General features: G+C 39.1%; 1 protein-coding gene across 4 annotated transcripts in view; it reads left to right on the plus strand.

Moving 5' to 3' along the window:
* Window positions 1–25850, plus strand: part of LOC126185203 (protein O-linked-mannose beta-1,2-N-acetylglucosaminyltransferase 1-like) — an 842885-nt gene that overhangs the window by 810068 nt on the left and 6967 nt on the right. For all 4 annotated transcript variants that reach the window (XM_049928081.1, XM_049928083.1, XM_049928084.1 and 1 more), the window contains 3 exons: window positions 5921–6029; window positions 23208–23279; window positions 23596–23705. In XM_049928081.1, the coding sequence (XP_049784038.1) occupies window positions 5921–6029; window positions 23208–23279; window positions 23596–23705 (291 nt within the window). The remainder of the gene's footprint in view (window positions 1–5920; window positions 6030–23207; window positions 23280–23595; window positions 23706–25850) is intronic.

Below are 25850 nucleotides of genomic sequence, written 5' to 3' on the forward strand. Positions count from 1 at the left end.
TGGAAAATGTACTGCACATTCATCTTACTGTACAACACCTTCTAACAACTCTGTCAGTGCATGTTTGAGAAATTCACTGCTCACCATTTAATTGTTCATAAAAAATGAGAGCACAAAAAAACAGTTGTAAGATTGGAATTAGTGGGTAAATCTATGAAAATATGCAGAAAATATGAGGAGTAATGACAAAGCAGAAGCTAATCTTCATTGGGCTCTTCTGTGGAATGAAAGAGAACAGGATAATGAAAGAAATATTCCCATATTTCTGACAAAAAGGAATCATGAGTAGCATAGATGACAGAAATACGAAAAGAACCAGAATGAAACAACATCAAAGAATTGGACATACAAGAACAAATCTTTTTAAAAAAATAAAATACTAAATTTAGAAGGCTTGCGAAGCAGAAGAAATAAGAAATGAGTAACTATGAGAGCAGAAAGAAAAAGACAATGGAAGAGAAGATTAAAGAGTCCCACAAAATGGGAAACAAAAAAGAAGAAGAACTGAATGTGTTATATGATCTCTTTCAGTAAGTACGAAAATAAAAAAAGTCCAGTAACTTTATCATAGACGAGTCCACACCAAATGTTTATGCTCCAGATGTGGTGGTAGCCTTGTTGGCATAACCAGTGGAGATTCTCTTATGCTTAATAGTGCACACTGTGGATATTAATGTCACCATTATATTTAAAAGTCAGTTAGTGCAGTGTCTGTCACAATTTTTCATGTGTCTATAGTAAACCATACAGCTGATGTAATATGGTATTCACAATTTGTGAATACATTTTGTAAGATTTAAAGGTGGCTTCATCAGTACACAGGGTCATTGGCCTTGCCACAGTAACAACACCAGTTTCTGTCAGATCACCAAAGTTAAGCACAGCCTGGTTTGGTTAGCACTGGGATGGATCACCATCTGGGTCTGCTGAATTCTGTTGGCAAGTGGGGTGCACTCATGTGTTGTGAGGCCAATTGAGGAGCTACTTGATTCAGAAGTAGCAGAACTGATCAGGAAAACTGACAACTGCCTGGAGAGCAGTGTGCCAGACACATGCCCCTCAGTGTTCACATCCGGTGAGCCTAAGGTCTGAGGATGACATGGCAGCCAGTCGGTACCATTAGGCCTTCAAAATCTGTTCAGATGGTGTTTGTTTGTTTGGTGAACAGTACACAGTATAACAGTCATGAAGTCAAAATTTTGATTTACAAACCAGATGCAGAAGGTAATTCTTCTCTGGAAATAATCTTCACTTAATGCCAGTCACATCTGACCTCTGTCATTAATCCATGCCTCCAACTGCTGAAAAAGATGTAGTGACTGGCATGGGCAATCTTGAAGTCTCTTTGATCCCTGTTAGTAGGTAATTCTGGTGACATTCTCAGATTTCCATAAGCAAGCCAAATTCTTCATCATTAAAATATACCATTACTGAACAAATAACATAATAAATCTGAAGACATCACAGAAACGTCTGACATTGACCTCTGGCAATGTACCAGGAAAGAAACCTCTTGTTAAATGTGAGTAATAGCATTAGTAGTGAGGAAATGAAAGCTACGTTGTGTATCATCAATTGATTGAAAGGCATGGAATACAGCCAGGAAGTTTTTCTTTTTTAAGATATCCCCAGAACAGTCCAGAATACAAAAAAATCTTTTTAGTCAAAAAAGTGTTCAGGTTTGAGAGCTCTTTTCAAGGGTACTAACATTTTTTTCCATGTTTCCATCTGAAATTCTGAAGTTGACTTCATTTTCTCTATTTTCCAGAAACTTTTGGGCAATGTTAAGTGTAAAATTCTCTTCACTCTTATCAGTTTGCCTGTAATGCATTTTACCCATAAAAGATTGGACGCATCATATCCAGAAAAAAAGTGCTTATTCAGGAGGTCTGAAACATCCTGTATACTGCCCAAGTGGAAATCTGTTTAATACAAACTTTAAAGTTGATTAGAACTTACATCCCTAAGACCAAATATTCGAAAAATTACTGGAGTGGCTGATAAGGTACCCTTTCACTTTTATCCTTAATACCTGGGGATTTTTAGTTCCCCACTTGAAATCTACTGGCAGCTTGTTACAGACTTTTGCACCAGAATATAAAACACCATTGTCAACCTTAGAGGGGGAAGAATAACCTACATGGAAATTATTTTTCCTTTTAGTATTGTTGCTGTGAATTTCACATTGCATCCTAAAATTTACTCTTGTTGTTAACCGCAAATACCATTGGATAGTAAATTTACTGTCACATGTGTGCAAGACTCCTTAGGTCTCAGAAGAGGGTTCTGATACATATTTGGTTGACAGTTTTAAACAATATTCTTACAGCACACTTGTGTAGAGTAAATAATTATTTTACATTAACTGCATTGCTCCACAAGAATGGTCACTGCCAAACTGTGGCCTAGAGCAGAGTTGACAACACAGTGATGGGACACATTGCATATGAATTCTCTTTGCAACACATCCTTCAATACTGTAACCCTCCTGGCTTCAGTATTCACTAGCCCCTGCCTGAAAATCCAGCTCCACTGCCGCTCCACAACCCAAGCTTCATTCATCCTGCACCCATACACTTCTCTCCATAGTCTATCCTCCTCTGTTCACTCTTGCCCTCCCAGTCCACTTCTCCTTGTCATTCTGTGCTCAGTACAAATCCCTCTATCTGTGATCAGAACAAACTCAACTGTGCCACACTCCTGTTTCATGTGCCAGTCTCCTCTCCCTCCCAGCAAATAACAGCCTTTTTCTATCTATCCCTCCCACTCACCCCAACTCCTTTCTCACCTTCTCCACTCCACCTGACACAACCACTCACTGCAGTTGAGATGCAGTGTAAGCACAGTGTAGCCACACAGGAGTAGGCATTTGTACATATGTATGAATGTATGTATGTACGTACACTACCTGAAAAAAAGTGAGGCAGCCAGAAGAAGAGGAGGAAATGAATGGAAACTTAATGGGTTGAGAAGTTATGTGATTTTATTTCAGTAATTACCAAATTGCGTCAGATTTGCAAAGAAGAACTCACTTATCAGTATCACATTGCACCCCCTCTGGCCTAGATGCATGTACTGATTTGTTTGGCAAAGGTGTCATAAGGCCATAGTATCCTCTCCTGAGACAATCTGGCCCACAACTGTTGTAATTGGCTCATGATATTCTGGATAAAGGCACTGCAATGTAGCTAATATTCAAGCTGGTCCCACACCTGTTCAATCAGGGACAGATCTGAGGATCTTGCAGGCCACAGCAGTGTATCAACATCACACATACAGTTTATAGGGACACTTGCCATGTGTAGATGACCATTATTCTATTGCAAAATGGCAACATATTACTGTTACGTAGCATTTAACACACGAGGATGCAGAATGCCCTTGACATATTTTTGTGTTGTCAGAGTTCCCTTGGTCATGACCGGCCACATCCCAAAGTCATACCCAGTGGCTCCCCACACCATGACACCAGGAGCAACATTGCTGTGTCTCTCCAAAACTTTGAACCATCTTCCCAGGTCGCCATCATATTTGCCAATGACAGTTATCTGGGGTAATGCAGAATGGTGATTCATTGCTGAATGTGGTGCAAAGCCATTCATCAGCAGTCCATGCCTCCTGGTCCCAGCATCACCCCAAATGCAGCCGTTCATGTGGTGTTAAAAGAAACCTATGCATGGGACATAATTCCCTCATCTAGCTGCTGTTAGTGTTCAGCCAATGGTGTTGGATGACACAGAATGTTGCAGGGAGTTTACTACTTGTTCATAGATGGCAGGCAAAAATGTGAAGTGGTGACAGTGTGCCTGGTGCACAAAATGGTGATCATCCCTTGTGGTGACCATAAGTGGTTGACTGGAACTTCGATGACATGTATGCCTGCCCTCCCATTCCCATGCAGGTGAGTGTTGGGCCACTGTCATGTCTGAATGCCCCACAAATCTGTATACTGCACAATTCATCCAGTCAGCCAAATGGGGATCCACAATGACACCCATTTTGAATCCTGTCAAGTGCTGATAACACTGTCTCACATAAATGTCCAGCATCTCTGTGTCCTTCACGATGATCACTCAATATCTGATACTGTTCTCACCCTTTATATACCCTCCAGCTTAGTTCAAAAGTTAAAGAAAGCTCTCAACTATTTTCAGTATGGACTGTACCTACTGACGACATAATATGTGGGATCATTAAGTGACCATCCATCTAGTCTGTGTTGGATGCACTGTAATTTGGGCCTGTATCATCACTAAAAGATGCCCACAATAAAGATATGCTTGTAGGTCAGGTAAAACAGTGGCATATGGAAGGTGAGAATTGTTTCAGATATAGCCTGAAAAAAATTGAAGGTGTTATTTTTCATATACTGGCACCAAAATATGTGCCACCTTCCTCAAGTTAATTCTTATGTAGTGATAAATATTTGTTGATGCATTGTGTATTGTCAATAACTTTAAAGAGAATGCCACTGAACAGGAATCCTTCAGATTGTAGCACAATTGTGCATAGTTTAAACTCTTCCTCCACAGTCACTTTTAAGTGATGTTAAGCGTAAAGAATGAAATAAATGTTTTTATACTCTGTCCAGTGACATTAATGTGGCCACCTGTCAAAAGCCTGAATAACCACCGTGTGCAGTGCTGACTGTTGTGAAACATGCAGGAAGAGGATCAATGAGGTTCTGGAAGGTACTGACATGAATGTGGAGCCATGCCAACTTCAGTGCCACAGCCAGCTGTGCAAGGTTTCTTGGATGAGGATCCAAGGCACAAACAGCCTGGCTGAGTGGGTTTAAACCTGGGAAGTTGGGTGGCCAGGGGAGTATGGTGAACTCATCCTGGTGCTCTTCAAACCAAACACATACACTGTGAGCTGTGTGACAACTTGCACTGTCCTGCTGGTAGATGCCCCCATACCAAGGATAAACAAACTGCATGGTCCCCAGCATTAGATACATGCATGTGTTGAGCCATTGTGCCATCCAGAATGATGATATCACCCAGGAAATGCTGCAAAAACATTCCCCAGACTATAAGCCCCCCGTCCTCCGGCCTGGAACTTTCTGACGAGTGTTGCAGGGTGTCTGCTTTCAGACATTTTACACTGTTCACACCAACGGCCATCTGTCTGATGGAGCACAAAATATGATTCATCTGAAAAGACCACCTGTCGCCACTCACTGGACATCCAGTTTTGGTATTGGTGTGCATAGCCGAGCTTTTGATGCTGATGAGGATCAGTCAGCAACATTCACTGAATGGTTGTTGATGATACATGGTTGGTAGCCTTCTGGTTCATTTTGGCAGTCAGCTGCTCAACAGTTGCACATCTGTTCATGCAGTCATATCTTGTCTCATTCACCTTCATCACCTATGGCCCGTGGTCCACCACAGTTGCCTCAGGCCCGGTTTGAATAGTGCTATTCTGTCATGCAAGGTATACTTTACCCACGGCAGCCTGCAAACAGTGTACAGACTTGGCTATTTTAGAAATGCTTCCACCCTTGGCCCAAAAGCCAATGATCACATCCTTTTGGATGGCAGATAAATCACTCCATTTCTGCATTATGATGAGGACTAGACTGTTTTCTGCATCCACCCTGACAAGCTTTATATACTCTCCACTGTTAGTGCAGCCACCTGCAGTCTGTGAGTGGTTATTGCATGCTAACACTGAACATTGGTGGTGGTCACATTAATGTGACTGGACCATGTATTTTGAGCATCTTTTCATGCATTGTACTGTAAATTAAGATGTATGTCATAAGACTGAAGACATCTAAGAGTCTATAATTCATGCATTAAAATTCTTTAAAAAAGTGGCAAAATTAAAACACTTAATTTAATGAAATTGTAATCCTAGATTCATTTTACGTGTGCAAAATTGGAAAATCTACATTTTTTTTGTTCTATTTTAGTATCAAGAAAGATAATTATGAAGAAGTGATCATTGGAATGATAAAGCGTGCTAATATTTTAGATCACAGCAAGTCACCATGTGAAGAGAGTTTTGTCCCAGAAAAAAAGGTTTGTCTTGACACAGACATAACATGCCTGTTATTTGGCAATTTCTTCATTTTGTTGTTGATGTTCATTAGTCTCACATTACTTCCACAGATCATGTACTCATAATCAAAAGAAAGCTGTACTAATAAATTGTCATTTTTCTGCTTTTAATTCTTCTCTGATTTTCAGCCCAGATGTGTGGTTTATAGCAGGTTGCTTGTCTAGATTACTCCACAGTATTGCTTTGAATATGCATGATTTTCTGCACATTGCATTAATAACTTAGTGCACCTCCTTCACATAGTAGGGGGGCATTTTTTTATTTCTCCTATGGAGAGTAGGCCTACTTGTAGTTAGCTTAATTTTCCCAAGTGGGACTGTATAACTGCATGTGCAAAACAGAGTAGCACCAACAGTTAAAATCAAATTCAACTGCAAGCATGACTTGTTTATACAATGCACTCCAGCGAAGAATACAGCTAATAATGTACACCTAAATTGTTGTTATGTAACAATAAACGTAACTGTGAACCAAAACTTATTCTTGAACTAAATATATAAAATGCACAGTAAAAAAAAAATATATATATATATATATATATATATATATATATATATGGCAACCGTTGGTTGCGAAAGCTTGAATTTTGTGTGTATGTTTGTGTTCGTTTGTGTGTCTATCGACCTGCCAGCGCTTTTGTTTGGTAAGTCTCATCTTCTTTCTTTTTAGATATATATATGTAGAATGTTATTACAGTACATGTACTTTGTAGAGAAACTAATTGGTTTGACTTTAGGTAATGCTCACAACCTTGCCACATTTGGTACTCATGTTACTTACTATTTGGAAAAAAAACTGTGGGGCCTGAGAAAAGTGTAGACCCTAAGATTGGGTTGGGATGGAAATGGTCACCTGGAAAAGTAATTGGAAAGGGGGGAGGGGGATGAGGCATATAAAAATGATCTGTATAAGTTTTGAAGCCACTGGGGTTGTTATACTGATTGGTAACAGCCACAGTGACATTAAGTCCAAGTTTGAATAAGTAATTGGCCAACAGTGGGTAATAACTAAAAAGAAAGGATTTTTGATTGTTCTGTATCAGTTCTTGCATGAATCATGGGGACATTCTTCCCTGGCATGAAAGTTCAGTTTCCCTCAGTGCAGCTTGTGATATATGCCAGATGTAGCTAACACATTACTATCTGCTGTAAGAGGAATGCCATCAGCTCTGCAGAGAAAATGCAATTTTCATTTGAAAACAGTGCATAAATTAAATTTTTCTTCACTCTTGGTGGATGTCTACAAATCTAAGGCTTCAGCTTTGTGTTGAATAATTCACTTTTTCTCAAACAGATTGGACTTGTCAAAAGATATAATAGAACCTACTGAAGTAGTCATTTTCCATTCACACCTTTCTTGTTATAGCCCTGAGTGATCATTTATGCTTACGGGCAATTTCAGACAATTTTTCACTCCTAGGATGGTTTAAATCTCTGCCAGCTTAATGGCAGTGTGTGTGTGTGTGTGTGTGTGTGTGTGTGTGTGTATGTGTGTGTGTACATCAATGGAAAAATAAAATTAGTACACCATTTTAAAAGTTTTCAATTCACTCAGGATTAATTGTTGCAACAGTGCCTGTGTAATATATGAAATGATTACATTTACAGATCAACGGCACACACGCTTCTGAGGTACCGGGTATTGACCCATGCTGGAACACTCATATTACTATGTGGTGTAGCCTCCATAGGCAGCACTGCAGGTGCTGACTCTGGCATCCAGTTGATCATACAGATGGCAAATACTATCCTGGGATCCTGCTTGACCTGTTCACATAGTACTACAAGAGTTGCTGGTTGACAAGTTTTACAAGTCACTTCTTGTTCCATCATATCCCACATATGCTCAATTCAAGACAAGTCTGGAGACTGTGCTGGTCAGGGATTTTGCTGCACATCTTGCAGAGCATGTTGAGTTTCACGGTCAGTGTTTGGGCAATCATTATCCTGTTGGAACAACACAGCACCTTCCTGTTGCAAGAATGGCAAAAAATGGGTCTAACAGCATTATACACATACCAAGCACTGGTCAATGTCGCCTCCAGAAACACCAAAGGTGAATGTGAGTTGTAGCTTATCACACCCCAGACCTGGTGTGGGGCCAGTGTGTCTTGAATGAATGCAGTCTATGAGACAGCGCTCACCAGGTCCATGCTGTACATGCAAATGACCATCACTTGCATGCGGGTAGAATCTGCTTTCATTGCTGAAAACCATGGCATGCCATTCTATCTTCCAAGTGATCCTCTGATGGCACAAGTCAAGCCATGCCTGTCAATGCTTTGGTGTGAGTGGGATAGAGGTGTGTGCGCCCTTAGTCCCAATGCTAATAACCAGTTCACGACAGTTCGTGTCGACATGTATGGGCTCCCAAGCCCTCTTATCTGTTCTGTGGTAGCTGTACAATGTGGCACTACTGCCCTTACAATATGACGATCCTGGCAGGCATCTGCGCTGTATGGACATCCAGAACCTCGTGTAAAGGTGTGGGAATATTAATGTGGCTGTTGATACCAGTATCATTGCACAACTGATACAGCATGACCAACTTGTGGTCAAGTCTCCAAAAGGACCATCCCCCAACTCAGAAGACCATAGTTTGACCCCTTTCGAACTTGCTTAGTTGGCTCTAGGAAGCTTGAGTGTGTCTCTGTCGCATGGCTGCCTGCCTGCTTCACATGTTCACACCACACTGAGCCTTCTAGCTGTGAATATTCATTATGAAAGGGTAGACACAGATGGCACTCTGCTATGCTATGCTATCTGTTGGTAGACAATGCTGAAACCATTATCAGTACATCTATTATCCCTCAGGTGCCATATGCCATCATCAGCATATGGACATCCACGACAATTTTTTTTTTTCTGTCAATGTGTAGGCTGAATCACCTAAAACTTGCACTGCAAATATTGTGGAAATGGAAAGGGCTATTGATGTGTGGTTTTGCAGAAAGGCTTGGTAGTCAGGGGCTCATATTGTTAGCCAATACACAGATTGTAATAATAATTAGAAAGTATATTTTTGTGCTAACAAACTAAAATCAGGGTAAATCAGAATGTCAGTGGTTCCTGTTGCAGGATTCAAGTGCAAGTCATTTACAAGATATTCTATTTTGAAAAGTTCCCCTACTGACACTTGTTTGGGCCATTCAACCTGCTTAGTCGCTAGTCGTGATTTTATGTTTGCTTACAGTGTGCTTGTGTGTTTCTTGATTACATTGCAAGTTGCTATTCAGTTAGTGTGTGACAGTCCAAGCTGTAGGTCACAAGAGGATGAGGGAATTTGCCAATGCATACAAGCCAACATGCTCATGGTGTATGGAGGGTGTACAAAGAAAGCAGTTCATTCTTGTATGGTATATGTGGCAAGATATCCCAATAGATGTCAACCATCTAGGCAATTATTTATCAATCTCTTCAACCAGTTGCTTGAAAATGGTAGTGTGACACCTAGACAATGTAACAGAAGGAAACAAATGATGACAGAAGAGGGGGATATTGATGTTCTTCCTGCTGCTGAAGTCTTCAGCATGTTAGCTCCCACACAATTGCATGAAGAAGTGGCATGACTCAGGCATGTCTCCTATGCTTGCTCCATCAATACAGATTCCATCCCTATCACATGTCTCAGATTTATCATGTATCTTGTTTAGTGATGAAGCCATGTTTACCAGTCATGGCCAGATAAACTGCCAAAACATGCACTATTGGCCTGTTGACAATCCCTGTTGGCTTCATCAGGTGGAATATCAGTGTCCATGGAGTATAAACGTTTTGTGTGGGATAGTGAACCATCAGCTCATAGGCCCATTTTACATTGATGGAACACTGAATGCACACAAGTATCACATCCTCCTAACAGACCATCTTCTACAGATGCTAGAAGATGTTCCTCTGCAGACTAGGAGGAACCTGTGGTACCAACATGATGGCTGTCCAGCCCATAGTGCACAAAATACTACAGCACATCTTCAAAAAATTTTTCCAAATCATTGGACTGAATGCAGAGGACCTGTACCTTGGCTGGCCCATTGCCCGGATTTGACATCTGCAGGCTTTTCTCTGTGGGGAATACTGAAAACACTGTCTGCAAGGGCATACCAACTACACTTGATGATTCGTAACAACATATTACTGCAGCCTGCTCAGACATCTCTGCTGTAATGCTAGCACATGTACAGCAATTGTTCCATACCAGACTGGAAGCATGTATTGCCACTGCCATTGGTCATTTTGAACACAACCTGTGATGGTCAATTGTCTTATTACTGGTCAGAATACATGTAACTAGTGTATGCGCTTCTGTGTTCATCATAAGCGTGTGCTACCACAGGTATTGTACAAGTGTAAGTGTGGGAACTTTTCAAAATACAATGTCTTGTAAATGACTTGCACTACAATTCTGCAACAAACATCACTGATGTTCTAATTTACCCTACTGTTAGTTTTTTAATGTCAATAGGCATTGCTCTATTTAACCAAGTGTATGTTTGCACAAAAATACACTTTCTAAGTATTATTATAATCTGTTGATTGGCTGACAATACAAGCCCCTGACTACCAACCCAGTCTGTGAAAACCGCACATCAATAGCACTTCCCATTTCCACACTATTTGCTTCAAGTTTTAGGTGACTCACCCTGTGTGTGTGTGTGTGTGTGTGTGTGTGTGTGTGTGTGTGTGTGTGTTCAAAACAAATACATCAAAGTTTTTCAGCAGCCACCAGGGCCAGATTAAGGCCCAAGTGAAACATGCCACTGCTTGGGGCACTACAACTGCAAGATTTCTATACACGATGTATCACAATTAGTAGTGGTCATGTGGGGCACTGAGTTGAAAAGGATTCTCAAGTATAGAATCAGAATACAGTGTGTATCACAATAAACAAAAACTAACACAGATGATAATGTGCAAGGGAAAAGAGGTAGAGGGGGTGAGGCAAATAACAAGTTTCTTGTGTGGAAAAATGTTCTTGAACCAGCCCTGGCCCTGGTGACCACTCATTTTGAATTGGGAAATCTAAAGAAGTACTCCTATCTTTCAGCTTCCTTCCATTCCCAAGAGCTGTTTCTCACTGTTGTAAGTGATGCCAAATTTGTTATATAAATACACTGTTATCAACAGCAGTAAATACTTCTCAATTTAACCCCTATGCCTGTCATATTATTATATTACATGCAGCTACAGAACTGATGAGGAAGGTGGAATACCTTCCAGCCACTAAGCTGAAAAGTGTAGTTCCAGTAATAGTGACTTACTTACTACAGTTTCAAAATCACCTAGGAGATATGCAGCTCAATGTGTTACACCTTTCTTTTAGACATTTAAAATTCCATTTCTTCCTTTCTTTTTTATAACCCATGTGAACTTATATGTATCACCCTGAATGAGAGACCTTACCCATGAGGATATTTTCTAGGGTGGCTTCACTGTGCATCTGAGATGGACTATCTTTTTCTTCTACTGAGGCTCTAATATGTATGCCATACAGATGTGTGTCTCCCCTTTCTTATATCATAATATCCATGTCAAAACCTATTCCTGTTCAACATAGCATAATATACCTACAGCTCTCCTAAAGAGCCTTACAAGCTCCTCACAATTAGGCACAGAATACCCTAACTCTTCCAACACTAGAATGGCAGCTGAACAGTTTATTTTGATTTCATAAAAGGTTAATGCAACAAATAGATAGACGGTAGCTGTATAACCACTCAACTGACAGACTGATCAAATTATGGCAAGTTCAATAGTCAAGAAGTCGAACATTATATTGTTTGTTACAGCTTTTGTATCTTCTTTGTACTACTGTGTAGCTGGGAAAATGTGCCTGTGTGGTGCTCTTTTGTTGAGAAGTAAATTGTGGTAAATAAAGAAGGATTCATTAAAGTGCAAACTGTATACACTTGTCACCTATAATGGTGACCCTGACATGACATTTTGTGGAATTTCTTTTTTATTCTGAGCCATAATTACACTCCGACATTATGACAATGCCCCCCACCACCATCAAGACAGAAGATCAAGGATTGCTGACAACTGATTCTTCCTCAGTCTCCTACTGTTCCTGACTTACATACTGCCTCTTCTGGCAACACCTTGAGATGAAATTATGTAAAGCTACTACCTTTTTGGCCTGCAAGGCCACAATTATGGTTAGCACAAGCAGAAGATGCCATTTTTCAACTGCACATTACTTCAGATGCAGACCAATTCACCATTGTCTTTTCGCAGATATACTTCATCATTATTGAGCAAGTGGATATTCTGGCTCCTCATTCTTTTGCAGTGTTCAGAGAAACTGTTTTGCAGTGTTTCCTTGTGTTCCCATAATCTTGTTGCAAAAGACTGTGGACAGTAATTTTGGTGCTGGTGTATCCCCCTCCCAGCTGCTATGCTCAATTCGTGCTCTGGCAGATCTGGAACTCCTTAAGCAATGGATCACTGACACAGGGAAGGCTCTGTATGAGGCTCAGGTGGAATTACGAGGTTTAATGACAGTACCCATTGACACTGTCCATCGGGCCAATGTCATTGTGCAACAGTTGCTTCAAAAATTCCCTGCAATTACAGTTCTGATATGAGTACTGAGCCAGTGGAAACATTCCACCATCCACCACATTCACACAATGCTGGGACAGCCTGTTGCTCTCCGCCCACAGAACTACCTCTGGAGAAGTTAAGGGCAGCTAAAGCTGCTTTCAAAGCAATTCTAACAGACAAAACAGTGTCTTACTCTGACAGTGTATGGGCTGCCCCCTTACAAATGGTTCCCAAAATGGGTACATCTTGGCATATGTGCAGTGATTATAGGGACTGAACTCCCACACTATGCCAGACTAGTACCCAATACTGAATGTGTTGGATTTGGTAAGTAGTTTAGAAGGTGCCTCTGCATTCAGTGTCATAGATTGCTCTAAGGCTTCTGCACAGATTCTGATGGCAGAGGCAGAGAAGCACAAAACCACAGTTGCAATGCCTTTCAGGCTATTGCAATACAACATCATGACTTTCAGTCTTCATAACACTGCTCAGATGTGACACCATTTTATGGACAAGATTCCATATGGTTTAAGCCATGTTTATTGCTTAATAAAGCATTTGTTCATTTTTCTGATAATGTGAGTGACTGTAGTTCCCATTTGAACATCGTTTTCTCTCATCCTGATGCATACAGCATCAAAATTAACGAGGACAGATGTGTATTTGGTAAGGAAAAATTACAGTTCTTGGGTTACCTTGTATCAAGAGACAGTATTTCTCCTACTCCTCAGAGAGTCTCAGATATTTTGTGGATGCCCCTTCCCATCACATTCAGTTATGAAGGTTTGTAGGTAAGGTCAGTTATTACCGGTGACACCTGGTGAAGTTTGCAGAAATTATAGGACCTATCAATAATCTGCTAAAGGGCAAACACGCTTCTGTTAAAAGAAAAGTCCCCTTGATGGGTCCAGCTGAAGAGGCTTTCAAGTCTGGAAATTGTGTTTAGTGAAGTCTGTCTTATTGGTCCACCCCATTTCTAGTCCACAGATGACTCTTTTTGTTGACGCCAGCCAGTCGGCTGTGGGGCCAGTACTCCAGCAATTAGTATCAGGAATGTAGCAGCCACTGGGTTTCTTTTCAAAAGGTGTATTGTCATAGCACAAAAAATATTAATTCTGTGGGTGTCTGAATTGAAATCCCAATGTACACTCCATTATGTGGAATTTATTGTCCAGTACTCTACTGATGTCAACAGCATCTCTCGGTCTGACAACATTGTCGCAGATTGCTTATCACACAATTGTGAATCTTTGACTTGTATCACTTGGACAGCTATCACAAAGGACCAAGATTCTGATGCATTTTTACAAAAGTGTCAGCTCAATCCGGCATCCACTAGCCTGAAACTTGAATGTGTGCCAGTACAGGGTTCCCAATCCCTCATATGGTGTGACACTTCTCAGAATGTTTTGTGCCAGTTTATTCTATTACATTGGTGGCACACCATCTTCGATGTTTTGCACGCCTTGTCACATCCTGGCATCAGTGCGTCTACTAAGTTTGTGGCCTCCCAAGTGGTGTGGCCAGGAATGCGAAAAGATTGCCGGTGCTGGGCATGTAATTGCATACCATGAGAGAAAAAACAAAATTGGTCACCTCATGATCTCTCCTGTGGACACATTCCCCACCCTTACAGGTCGTTTTGCCCACATTCATGTTGACATCATAGGACCCCTTCCCTGCTTGGATGCATCTATCCCAAGGTCCAGGGCACTCCAGGCTTCCAGAGTGACATGTCTCGTTCTTTCAAGTATAGCTCTCCAAAAAGAAGGGGGTGGGGGCTAATGTCACGAGTGTAATAGTCAATGAATAAGAAGTTGAACATTATATTGTGTGTTATAACATTATATTGTGTGTTATAACATTATATTGTGTGTTATATCTTTTATTTGATTATCTTTTGTATTTTCTTTGTGCTACTGTCTAGCTGTGAAAGTGTGCCTGTGTTGTGTTGTTTTGTTGGGAAGTAAATTGTGGTAAATAAAGAAGAATTCATTAAAGTAGTGCTTACTGTGTACACTTGTCACCAATAAAGTAACACATCTTCATTCAGAAGGAAGAGTGGAATTATGCACTATACAGTGGAATCAAAAGTTATCTATGTCATTAAAGAGCATTTGGTATGTATCGGTCTCCTGCATTTTACACTCTGGCCACTATTTACTCTTAATCCACCCAAAAGACTCCTGTTATACAGAGGGGTCCAAAAAAGATGTATCCACTGTTTAAAAGTCCATAACTAGCAAACTAATTGATGGAGTTGTTTCATCTTTGGTAGTGTAATAGTTTGTAGTTCCGGCAATCGACACACAAGCATTGTATTGCGTTGTTTTGTTTTGTCAGATGACTGTCACCAGACAGTCAGTGTTTTGTTCCTAGTTGAACCTAGTTACTTGAGTAAACATGGCTGGTGCAAGGCTTACATTCAATGAAAGGAAGTCAGTTTTGAAGTGGTATTTTAAGTATGAAAACATTAATGAGGTTCAACGGCAATAGCGAAATGAGTATCAAACAGAGCTACCAACACGTTTAATGATTCATCGCATTCAAGACAAATTTGATGCCAAAGGCTGTGTTATAGATGTACACAAACAACGATCTGGATGACCTGTAACAGTAACAAGTCCAGCTAACTTCCGTCATATGTTACAACAATTCACTCGCTTACCACAGAAGTCTGTGACACAGTGTGCCCGTGAAACTGGAGTGAGTCGCTCAAGTGTTCGGCGAAGTTTGAAGACAGCAAAGTGGAAGTTCTACATCCCACGATTGCTACATCCAATGAACGAGGACAACTCATATAGTAGAATGGGGTACTGCGAGTGGTTTACTAACATGGTGCGCAACAATGAAGAGTTTGCAGAGATGATTGTGTGGTCTGATGAGGCACAGTTGAAACTCAATTGTACAGTAAATCGCCACAATTACATCTACTGGGCCGCCGAAAATCCAAACGTCCATGTAGACAAAGCTGTGAATTTGCCAGGAGTAAATGTCTGGTGTGGGTTGTCTTACCAGGGCTTGATTGGGCCATTCTTCTTTGACGCCACAGTTACTGGTGAGGTGTACCTTCAGAAGCTTCAGACATCCATTTTACCTGCCATCTGAGACTTGTATGGAGATGGAAGAGTTTACTTTCAACAAGATGGTGCCTCAGCCCACTACCAAAATCGTGTTAGGGTGTATCTCAAAGAAAATCTGCCAGGAAGATGGATGGGCCATAGAGGTGCTGTAGAGTATCCACCGTGTTCCCCAGACCTAACTTCTCTAGACTTTTATCTGTGGGGAACACTAAAGGACGTTGTTTATCAACAACAGCCATGCACATTGGATGAACTTCGGGAATCCATCGTACATTCATGTGCAAATATTCAACTGAACACATTACAGTCAGTAGTTCATGCTGCAGTTCGGCGGCATCGTTTGTGTGTGGATGTTAATGGTGACCATTTCAAAAACCTACAGTGATATCTTTAAGTTAGACTTTAAGCTACACTTCAATTAGTTTGCAATTTATGGACTTTTAAACAGTGGATACATATTTTTGGACCCCTCTGTATATATTGCAAGACATCTTTTCACAGCATAAATTCCCAAAATTAACTATAATCAGATGGGTTAACCTCAGCAGGGCGCAGGGAGTCACTCCCTAAGACATGGTAATGAAATAGTTAATAACAAATATTCCACGACTGACATGGATTCTCTGCCTTGCATGTTCCAGCTGAACCACTTCAAATCATTGCTAGTCAGATTCATTGAACATAGTTACACAACTACACAATAATTAAAAGTTTTTCCCACTCTTCTGTCACAAAGAAATCCAAATTAACTGTGCCACAAAGAAATCCAAATTAACTGCTTTCTTTTCTTTCTTCTTCTTCTTCTTCTTCTTCTCCTCTCTCTCTCTCTCTCTCTCTCTCTCTCTCTCTCTTTTACCAGCAGATAGGCACAATTAATTGCCATTTGTATGAACTGAAATAATAATAATAATCTCTCTCTCTCTCTCTCTCTCTCTCTCTCTCTCTCTCTCTCTCTCTCTCTTTTTTACCAGCAGATAGGCACAATTAATTGCCATTTGTATGAACTGAAATAATAATAATAATAATAATAATAATAATAATAATACTGAGGTTCTCCACCCACCCCCCCCACCCACCCCACTATAACGGATGTTCTAAAATTTCATGCTTCCCACATTATCTCAACCATGTGACATACAATATGCAAATCATTCTCATGGCTTGGGAAAATGTTACTGCAAAGAAAAATCCACAACATGATTAGCAACTAGTCAGTATGGAAGAGTTATGTTGAAATCCTCACTTGGCAAATACTGCTTGATTTACATGTCCTTCATGTATAGAAAAGTGGCAGTAATGAAATTTGAGAAACAAGCTGTGTGATACAATGGTGAATATGTACTGTATTTAATTAAGACCCTCTGGAGTTTGCCCTGAAACTGCAGATAGCATGTTTTTGCCTTTCTTAGTGGTCTGCATCCCCTGAAAGGCTCGTTAATCTGACCTCCTTTTTCACACACAACTAAAGAATGGCACTAGTACAGGGCTATTACAAATGATTGAAGCGATTTCATAAATTCACTGTAGCTCCATTCATTGACATATGGTCATGACACACTACAGATGCGTAGAAAAACTCATATGGAATGGCATTTGTTTTTGGAAGGGGTCCAACTTGAGCAAAACACATTTTTTTTTCTTTTCTTCTTTTACCTAGACATGTTTGGCTGAAGTTTCAACATCGTCAATGGGCTTTTATTTCCTTTGTAATAAACAACAGGAAAAATGCTCGTTACTGCTTGTTTGAGTTTTTAAGAAATTATGTACAAAATTGAAAACAGGCAAGGTTTTGTATATGTACCTTGTTAGCACACCCTGTAATTTTCCTTATTTTTTATATTTTGCATTACAGTATCTTTTCCTTTCAGAACTTCATTTAGAAACCTTATTTCCCTCAAAACATTATAGACAAACTGAATTATAAAATTAAAAACAGGATTAAAGAGGGCACCCAGCACACGAGAAGAAAGAGTTCATTGTTAACATACAAATGCAGACTCATGGAAAACGAACACGCAGGACATAACCACAGATAACACAAACACACAGAACATACACATAAACATACATGTACAAGAAACACCCACAAGAACAAGCAAATGGTACACTCTCACTTACAACAACACATGTACCCCATACGATAGGCAACATACTCAAAAAACAAGAACTAAAAATAGCCTACAGAACAGATAACTCAATATAGAGAAAACTACGGAAAACCAGTACAAACACAAACACAACACTTCTGGTATTTGCAAACTGACATGCCAGGACTGCAAATTAATTTATATTGAACAAACAGGCAGAAACTTTAGTACTAGATACACAGGAACAGAAAGCATTAAAGTACCAGTTATCATTCTACATTTGCTGAACACATTATAGACATGAAAAACAGCCCAACAGGCATCAACAGTAAGTTGAAAATTCTCAAGTGCATCAATAGCCCCCCACAAAGTTATATACGGTTGCAGCTGACAAAATGCGAATTGAAAACAACTGTAATGCCGAACATAAAAAGCAAGAAAAGCACAGCATGTGGTAACAAGGTGTATATAAAGAACTTTCTGTTTTTCATATCCACAAATAGCATGTACAATGGTGAATCTCATTAATTTTGACTCTGTTTTGTTAAAGGAGTTTAAATATGTAAGCATTTTGGGAAACACTCATTATATATGTACACTTTTGTGTACAGTTGTATATAAAGGCCTACTAAAGGTAAATCATGCCAGTAATGCCCCAGTGGGACTATTTTGGACATCATTTCCAAATTATCGTGTATTTTTAGTTTTAAAACCTGTCAACCTGAGTGTGGGTGGAGACATGTACTCCACAGTCATCTTTGTATGTTTTTCATCATTGAATGAAAGCATTCTTTTAAACTGGATTTGATTTTCAAAATTAGGCTTATCTGCAATGTACATGCAAGGTTCTCTTAAAATGAGCAATCTTATTCTTTACATTTGTAACATCCACACCAGACGTGTTGTGCCACAGAAAACCAAGAAAAGGCATTCAATGCAGTGCATTGTGTCCATTGTGGATGATGAACCATGCTGCTTTGTGCATTTTCAAGCAACAGTGATGAATTTTTGCACAGTGTTGGTACATCAAAGGAAATGGTTCATTTGTGTACACACTGTTTGATCAGATTTTCTTGCTACCGAGCCAGAATGTGACGTTAATGCACCAACAGGTGTAGTGTGAATTAATTTAAATCCTATCTCAAATAGAGTTTTGAGTGGAATCATCAGAACATAGAAAACTTAATATATCTGTATTGAGAACAATGACTGAAATGTTGTGCTTCGATACTGTGGAGAGATATATCGAACTTGTAAACAAATCTCCAAAACACAGCATTATTTTCATTCTCTCGTTAGAACACACTGCACTTCTATAATATTAGTGTCTTGTTTTTTCATTACTGGCCCACTTAAACTGACCAAGTGTTGGAAACCTGTCAATGACATGTGACAAAAATTTTCAAACTTTCTATCATTACCAATTTGTGGATCTACCCTACATCTTTTGACTTTACTGCACTCACCTCACCCAGTGACAATGTTTTCTACATTTTGCACCCTTCAGCTGATAATAAACAACTATGATAGCAGCTCTTGCAGTTTTCAGAATTTCCTTTTCCACTTTTCCTGACACATGCATGCACACTGGGATCGTGTTGTGCAGCTACAAACAGTCTGCTCCAAACTGTGCTGCACATTTGTGCACAGTGCTGCATGGCATGTCAAATAAATTTAAATTTACCACAAAGTACTATAAAGAAAATAAATATGAGCTTTCATCTTTAACAAAGCCTTGAATCAATATTCCTCTTAAAAACATGCTCCACCAGCTGAATGCAATTCTCCTATAACATGCAGTATGTGTAGTACAGTTAGCAAAGAGATATTCTGTCCCATTGACAATTAGCAATATTCAGGGGCATCTATCTCTTAGATGTAGGCACCAAGCCAGAAAACTATAGTTATTTTTAAGACAGCTTCCAGTGTTATTGGCAGCTGAAATTTGGTTTGTGTATTTCAAGTGGTATTCGCTACTAGTCACAAAAAATTATGATAGATTTTGACATGACATGGTTGACCATTCCCTTGTGAGTGCTTTAGTAATTACAATGCTTGACAAGCTGCACTTGGACACATTTCACACCTGTTGTAGTCTCACATTCAATGGCAACTCTGTCTTCCAGCAGTGAAAACCCATCTGAAAACGAAGCTATTTCAGCACAGTGCACAGTGTGTATGGCTGTGACAATCTGCCTAGTTCAATATTTTTTGTGTCTGTACAAGACCAGCCTACTCCTTTTCCATGTTTGTGTGATATTTGTTCCCCCTTCAGAAGAAATAAAGGAAACCCCATTATAATTTTTTAGTCTTAGGAAATCTATTACAAAACCTTACTTTCCATTTACTCAGTGCAGGAATTCCTTTTTTTGCCAGTGTCTTCAAAGTCCAAAGGTACTGCATTTTTTTTTTTTTTTACTTCTGTGAACCATGCTCCATTTTACTTACGAGAAAACAGATCTGGATTGTAAACATACAAATAAGCTTGATTAAATAAAATAAGTATGATGGCTGAGAGCGTACAGATAGTTGGATTTCTCTCAACTACTGCTAGTCGGAACACAATTCTTCCTCTGAAACTCACCAACCCACATTTATATCACCAGCACTACTTTAAGGTTATTTATATTTCTATATAGGATATCTTTGCTGTTTTGAGGCACAAATACTATTTTTATGAGAACATCTGTACCCATTAAAAGTAATTACAGTACTGATTTTTATATTCATATTTATGCTTTGCAAGTAAGAAAATTGATCAGCAACAGTACTTTATTTTGATGCTTTGTCAGAATAAGAAAACAGAAGATTATTGCCATTGTACTGGAGATATCTTTGTTTATGTGATAAAAATTTTTGTCTCGCACTCAGATAGCATCCTTATCAACGACTCTTTGTTTCTTATTGAATACAATGTTCTCAGTCTTCCAGTTGCATCAGACTGTAGATGGATGCCAGTGAACCAAAAAAGCAAAGTTGATTTTATCCATCAGAATGGTTTGGGTCAGTGTTTTCTGGGACGAAGATGGGAGTCTTCTTATTTATTACCATGGACAGAGTAAAATAATAACCAGCAAATAATATGCAAGTCTTCTGGAACAAGTATATTAAAATGTGAAAAAAGACTTGACCAGTAGCCATATTGTTGTATTTCGAGAATTACATTAATTTCAGGGATGGCATATTGTCACTGGAAACATATAGAAAAAGTCTGTTGACCAAAGTCAAAAACCTGTACATGTTTGACTTGGAAAACAGTTTTTTTAGTGCCAGGCTTAGTTTTTTTTCCCATTCTATTTTTTTCCTTGTTTCATGTAATATTCTCTTCAATGTAAAGATATGTCATGCAAACATTCATTCCTCAAATGTGCTGTTTGTTTCTAACAGGGGACTCCCTATCACGCTCCCCTCAGATTTAGTGGTAAGATGACCAAGTGGGTAGCCCATCAACACAGGTCAATCATGAAAACAGGGAGAAGGTTTGCTGAACTGTGAAAAAAAGGCAAAATAAAAACACTGAACAGTCCAAGCTTAACAAGTGTAATATCGAGAAGAATTGACCAGCCACGTCATCATGGTCAAGTCATCATGGTGTTGGACTGTAAACTGGATGAGCCATTGTCAAAACTCTCTTATGCAATTATTATTATTTTTTTTTAATCACTGCATTATGAACTGTCCATCCATTCATTGAAATGTTTGTTCTCTTTCTGTAGTCTTGGCAGTTGTCATACTGTATGTTGGTTATAGAACATGAGTCATGTGCTAAGAATATGATGAATAGTGAGAGCAGGTGAGATACCACACAGACATCTCACAGAAATGAAAACAATAAATAAATGGGTGTGAATTATGTTACAACAAAAGAATTCAAGAATAAAAACTTCCAGAATGGAATGCAACTTCAAAAACAAAAAAAATTATTTTTTCAGAGCACAGAAAAACTGTGCTATTGTGAAACTGTTGCATTCATTTGTTGCAGCTTATGTGACAAACTATTATGTTTTCATTGTTTCCTTGGGAGCTATCACATTCACACAAACATCTAAATCAGGCAAGGAGGCATATCTCACTCACTTACCATGTGTACAAATTAGGTGCGTCAATAAGAGATTCCTATCATATTACACACATACTGTCACAAATTCCTTGTATGACATACCAGACGTGTTTTCCGATGGAGGATTCAGCTGACTTGTTGTCTTGTCATCAAACATTTGTGGCTCCCATTTGAAAACCACCTCCTATCGACTGCTAATAGAGTAGGTGTGAAGAATCAGCTGTCATTATAGGCCCTTACCTTACACCATACTGTTGCCAATGGATGTTACACCATGACACAGAGACAGCAAAAAGTGGGGGGGGGGGGGGGGAGGGAGGTTTGAACACAGCTCACCTGCTCGGCAGTAACCACTGTAACCACTTAACCATGATGCCACTGTACATTCAGGCTTCTCTATATTGCACTTCTTGTTCTTGGACTATTCACTGTTTTTATTTTGCTTTTTTTTTTTCACAGTTCAGTACATCTTCTTCTTGTTTTCATGTCTGATCTGTGCCCAGTTTTTGATGGGCTGTTCACTGGGCCCTCTTACACTAAATGTGAGGGGTATGCAATGGGGAGTTTCCCTTGTAAGAAAAAATGGAAATGCAAGGCTGCGAGATTATCTGGCACAGGAGTGACTGTCCAGTTGCAGTATACTGCTGTTTTGAAGCACGAACTGCAATTAGGTGACCAACCAATAGTAACTGTTGTTTCTTGCATTTGCAAATTTACATATGTCTTGACTCAAAGCTGAAATAACACTAACTTTCTACAGCACTAACTTTCAAGTACCCCCAACATATGTATTGCAACCACTGGGACTACACCAACTTGAGTTCATGGTACTCTCTATATCACTGATTGTCAATTGTGAGAAATGGTGAGTCTGGATTCACTCAGTATATTTGAATGACCCATTCAGTGAAGGAACTAAACTTCCTCATAATGCAGATGTCAGTTGAGTTTGCATTAATAAATTTTTGCATTTGAGCAGCAAACTTACTTGCTAACAACTCATGAATGATTTTTTTTTTTTTTTTTTTTTTTTTCATTTTGATTTTCATCATGATGTACATTAACTAAGGCACAGGATAGGCTTCTATAGATGGAAACTTTTATTTGTTCCCTGTACGTAACACTGAATTGGCAACTTGTCAGGACAATTATACTTAGGTTACTTGCACATAATTCTTTAAAGTAAATAACAAGTCCTTTCTCAGCAATTAATCTTGCATCCTGAAACATTACAAGAAATGCATCAGTGTTCCCAAAGTTGACTTGTCCCTTTGCCTTCATACATTTGGCTGTTACAGATAATTTCAATGAACATGGCTAGACACAAAGAGGAAATTTTATTCATTAATGGCCATTTCTTTTGCAGGGAGAAACAAATGTAATGTTCATTAAAATGGATGAGCCCAAAGACTTTGCAACATGGCTTCAGGTTGCTAAGGTATGAAATTTTCATTACATTTTTTATGCAGTCAGAATTGATCAAACACTGCAAGTTCCCTCAGACAAAAGTAACATCATCAAATGACATTGCAATTTTAAAGTCCTGTTATTACATAACAGTTTTTGTTTGTGACCATGAATGAATTCTAAACAGCTATTGGCACATGCATGCCCCTCTTTTTTACATACTGTACAAACTTGTTTCTCAGAAATTTATAATTTTTACTTACCACCCATTGGAATACATTTTCTTTTATACTAAGCATATATAAAAGATTAGTAAGTATACTCATGTTTCCTCTTAATATTTCTAGTGTTTTAAAATATGGGACCTCGATGCTAGAGGTCATCATAAGAGCATGTGGAGGATGCATATGAAAGGCAGTGAAATGCTAGTAATAGGAGTTCCAAATTCAGAATACTCGTAAGTAAATAAACTTTATCTGTATCCTATATTTTCAGTATTACCAATAAATCACATTTCTTACTTTAATGTACAATAACTCTGCTTAAAAATGAATGTTAAAACAACTGTGTTACATGTAGCATAATACTTTAAACTGCGAGTTATTTTGCAGAGCAGGCATAATTTTCTCTGTTACTATTATAACAACTGTAACATTTACTCTTGCACTTAAGTGATTCTTAGTAGGATGATTCTGAACAGCAATGATATTACAAGCAAAATTAATTTAAATATTGTGTGTTCATATACTTGAGTGCATTACAAATCCATAATACAAACAAGAAAAAACTGAATGAATTACATGAAAAGTAACTGAAAAATAAACATAATGAGGTTTTATCCTCACATATGATGATAAATGAAGAAACATATAATATGCTACACATTATGCAGCTTGTCTACTGTATACAGAGATAATCACACTGCCATACACTAGTGGATGGGCAAAATATTCCATATCATTTTCACACTTAAACAATCAGAGATGCTGAATGCTGTTTAGTGAGACAGTATTCCATACTACTTTTAAACATTATCACAGCTTGTGTAGCCACTTGTCATTCAATCATGTCCCACATTAGTTCAATGAGGGAAAAGCTTGCTAACCATATTGGCCAGGAGAGTAAACAAACACATTGGAGAATATGTTGAATAATGGAAGAAGTGTGTACTGGGGCACTGTCCTGCTTGGAAGTGCACATCCTCCAGAAGTTGAAGAAAGGCAGCAGAACAGACAGGCTGTTAGGTACTTATCTGTGGGAGCAGCCTAGCAAGTGTTTCTCTGGCTCACAGCCCATGTTCTGGCAAACAATTTCTTAATGGTCTCATTTGACATTATTGATGCTATATTACTCCCAATCTGTGCTGCTGTTGCCATGTCTGCTTGTCTGATGTAGCATCTGAGGTTTGAATTTGCCTGTCGAATCGAGATGACAAGGCTGTGCACCTTCCTGGACCACCAGCACAAAAACTGATACATAGTTGGCATATCAAAATGTTGAGCAACACTTCTGAATGACTACCCAGCCTCCTGTAGGTAACAATATAACCGCATTGAAATTCGCTTCACTGTACAAACTGTGCTTGTAGATACCATCATGGCGTGCTTTTTATTTTTAATGCAATCTGTTGCTGGAAATAAGAGACCACTCTTTCAGTAAGTCCAGTGTAATTGTTATAGGCTCAGTGTTCTCAAACTCAGTACATGGTTCTTACTCCATTCCCAGAACAGTCCTTTCTCATCTTCTATGTATCATTTTTAGATGTGTTCATTTTTCACTTCCTACTAGTGTATTTCCTCCTTTATGTAAATATAACAAATGGAAGTTTATACAAGGGGCATTCCATAAGTAATACAGTCCTTTTTTGTGAAAGCAGGTTGGTTTTATTTGGGATTCCAATACAACATATTATTCCCCACTCTTTTGGTTACAAAACCCTATTTTTAAACATAATCTCTATTCAATGTGATGGTCTTACACCACGTTACTGAGTGGCCCTGTATGCTGCATGGTACCATTCTACTGGTTGACAAACAAGCCAGTGTCCTGCTGGTCAATAACCTCCTAATCATTCACATTCTACTTCCTGCGGTGTGCATACTTTGTTGGGCCAACCAGATGGAAAATGGAAGGTGCAAGATCTGGACTGTAGGGTGGATGAGGACGAACAGCCCCATGTAGTTTTGTAAGCTCCTCTCAGGTGCACAGACTCGCGTGAGGCCTTACATCATCGTAGAGAAGGAGAAGTTCATTTAATTTTTGTGGTGATGGAACATGCTGAAGTTGTTTCTTCAATTTCCTGAGGGTAGCACGATACACCTCAGAATTGATCATTGCACCATGAGGGAGGACATAAAATAAAATAACCCCTCCAGAGTCCAGAAGACTGTTGCCATGACTTTACCGGCTGAGGGTGCACCTTCGATGTTTTTCTTCGGAGAAGAAGTGATGTTCAGGGAGTGCCATTTTGTTTCCGGTTCAAAGTAATGAACCCATGTTTCATCACCTGTAACAATGTTAGACAAAAACTTATCACAATCAGCATCATTATGCACAATCAATTTTGCACAGATGGTCCTTCATTGCTCTTTATGGTCTTCTT

This window comes from Schistocerca cancellata, chromosome 4 (assembly GCF_023864275.1).
Source record: "Schistocerca cancellata isolate TAMUIC-IGC-003103 chromosome 4, iqSchCanc2.1, whole genome shotgun sequence".
In the NCBI taxonomy this organism is placed as follows: Eukaryota; Metazoa; Arthropoda; class Insecta; order Orthoptera; family Acrididae; genus Schistocerca; species Schistocerca cancellata.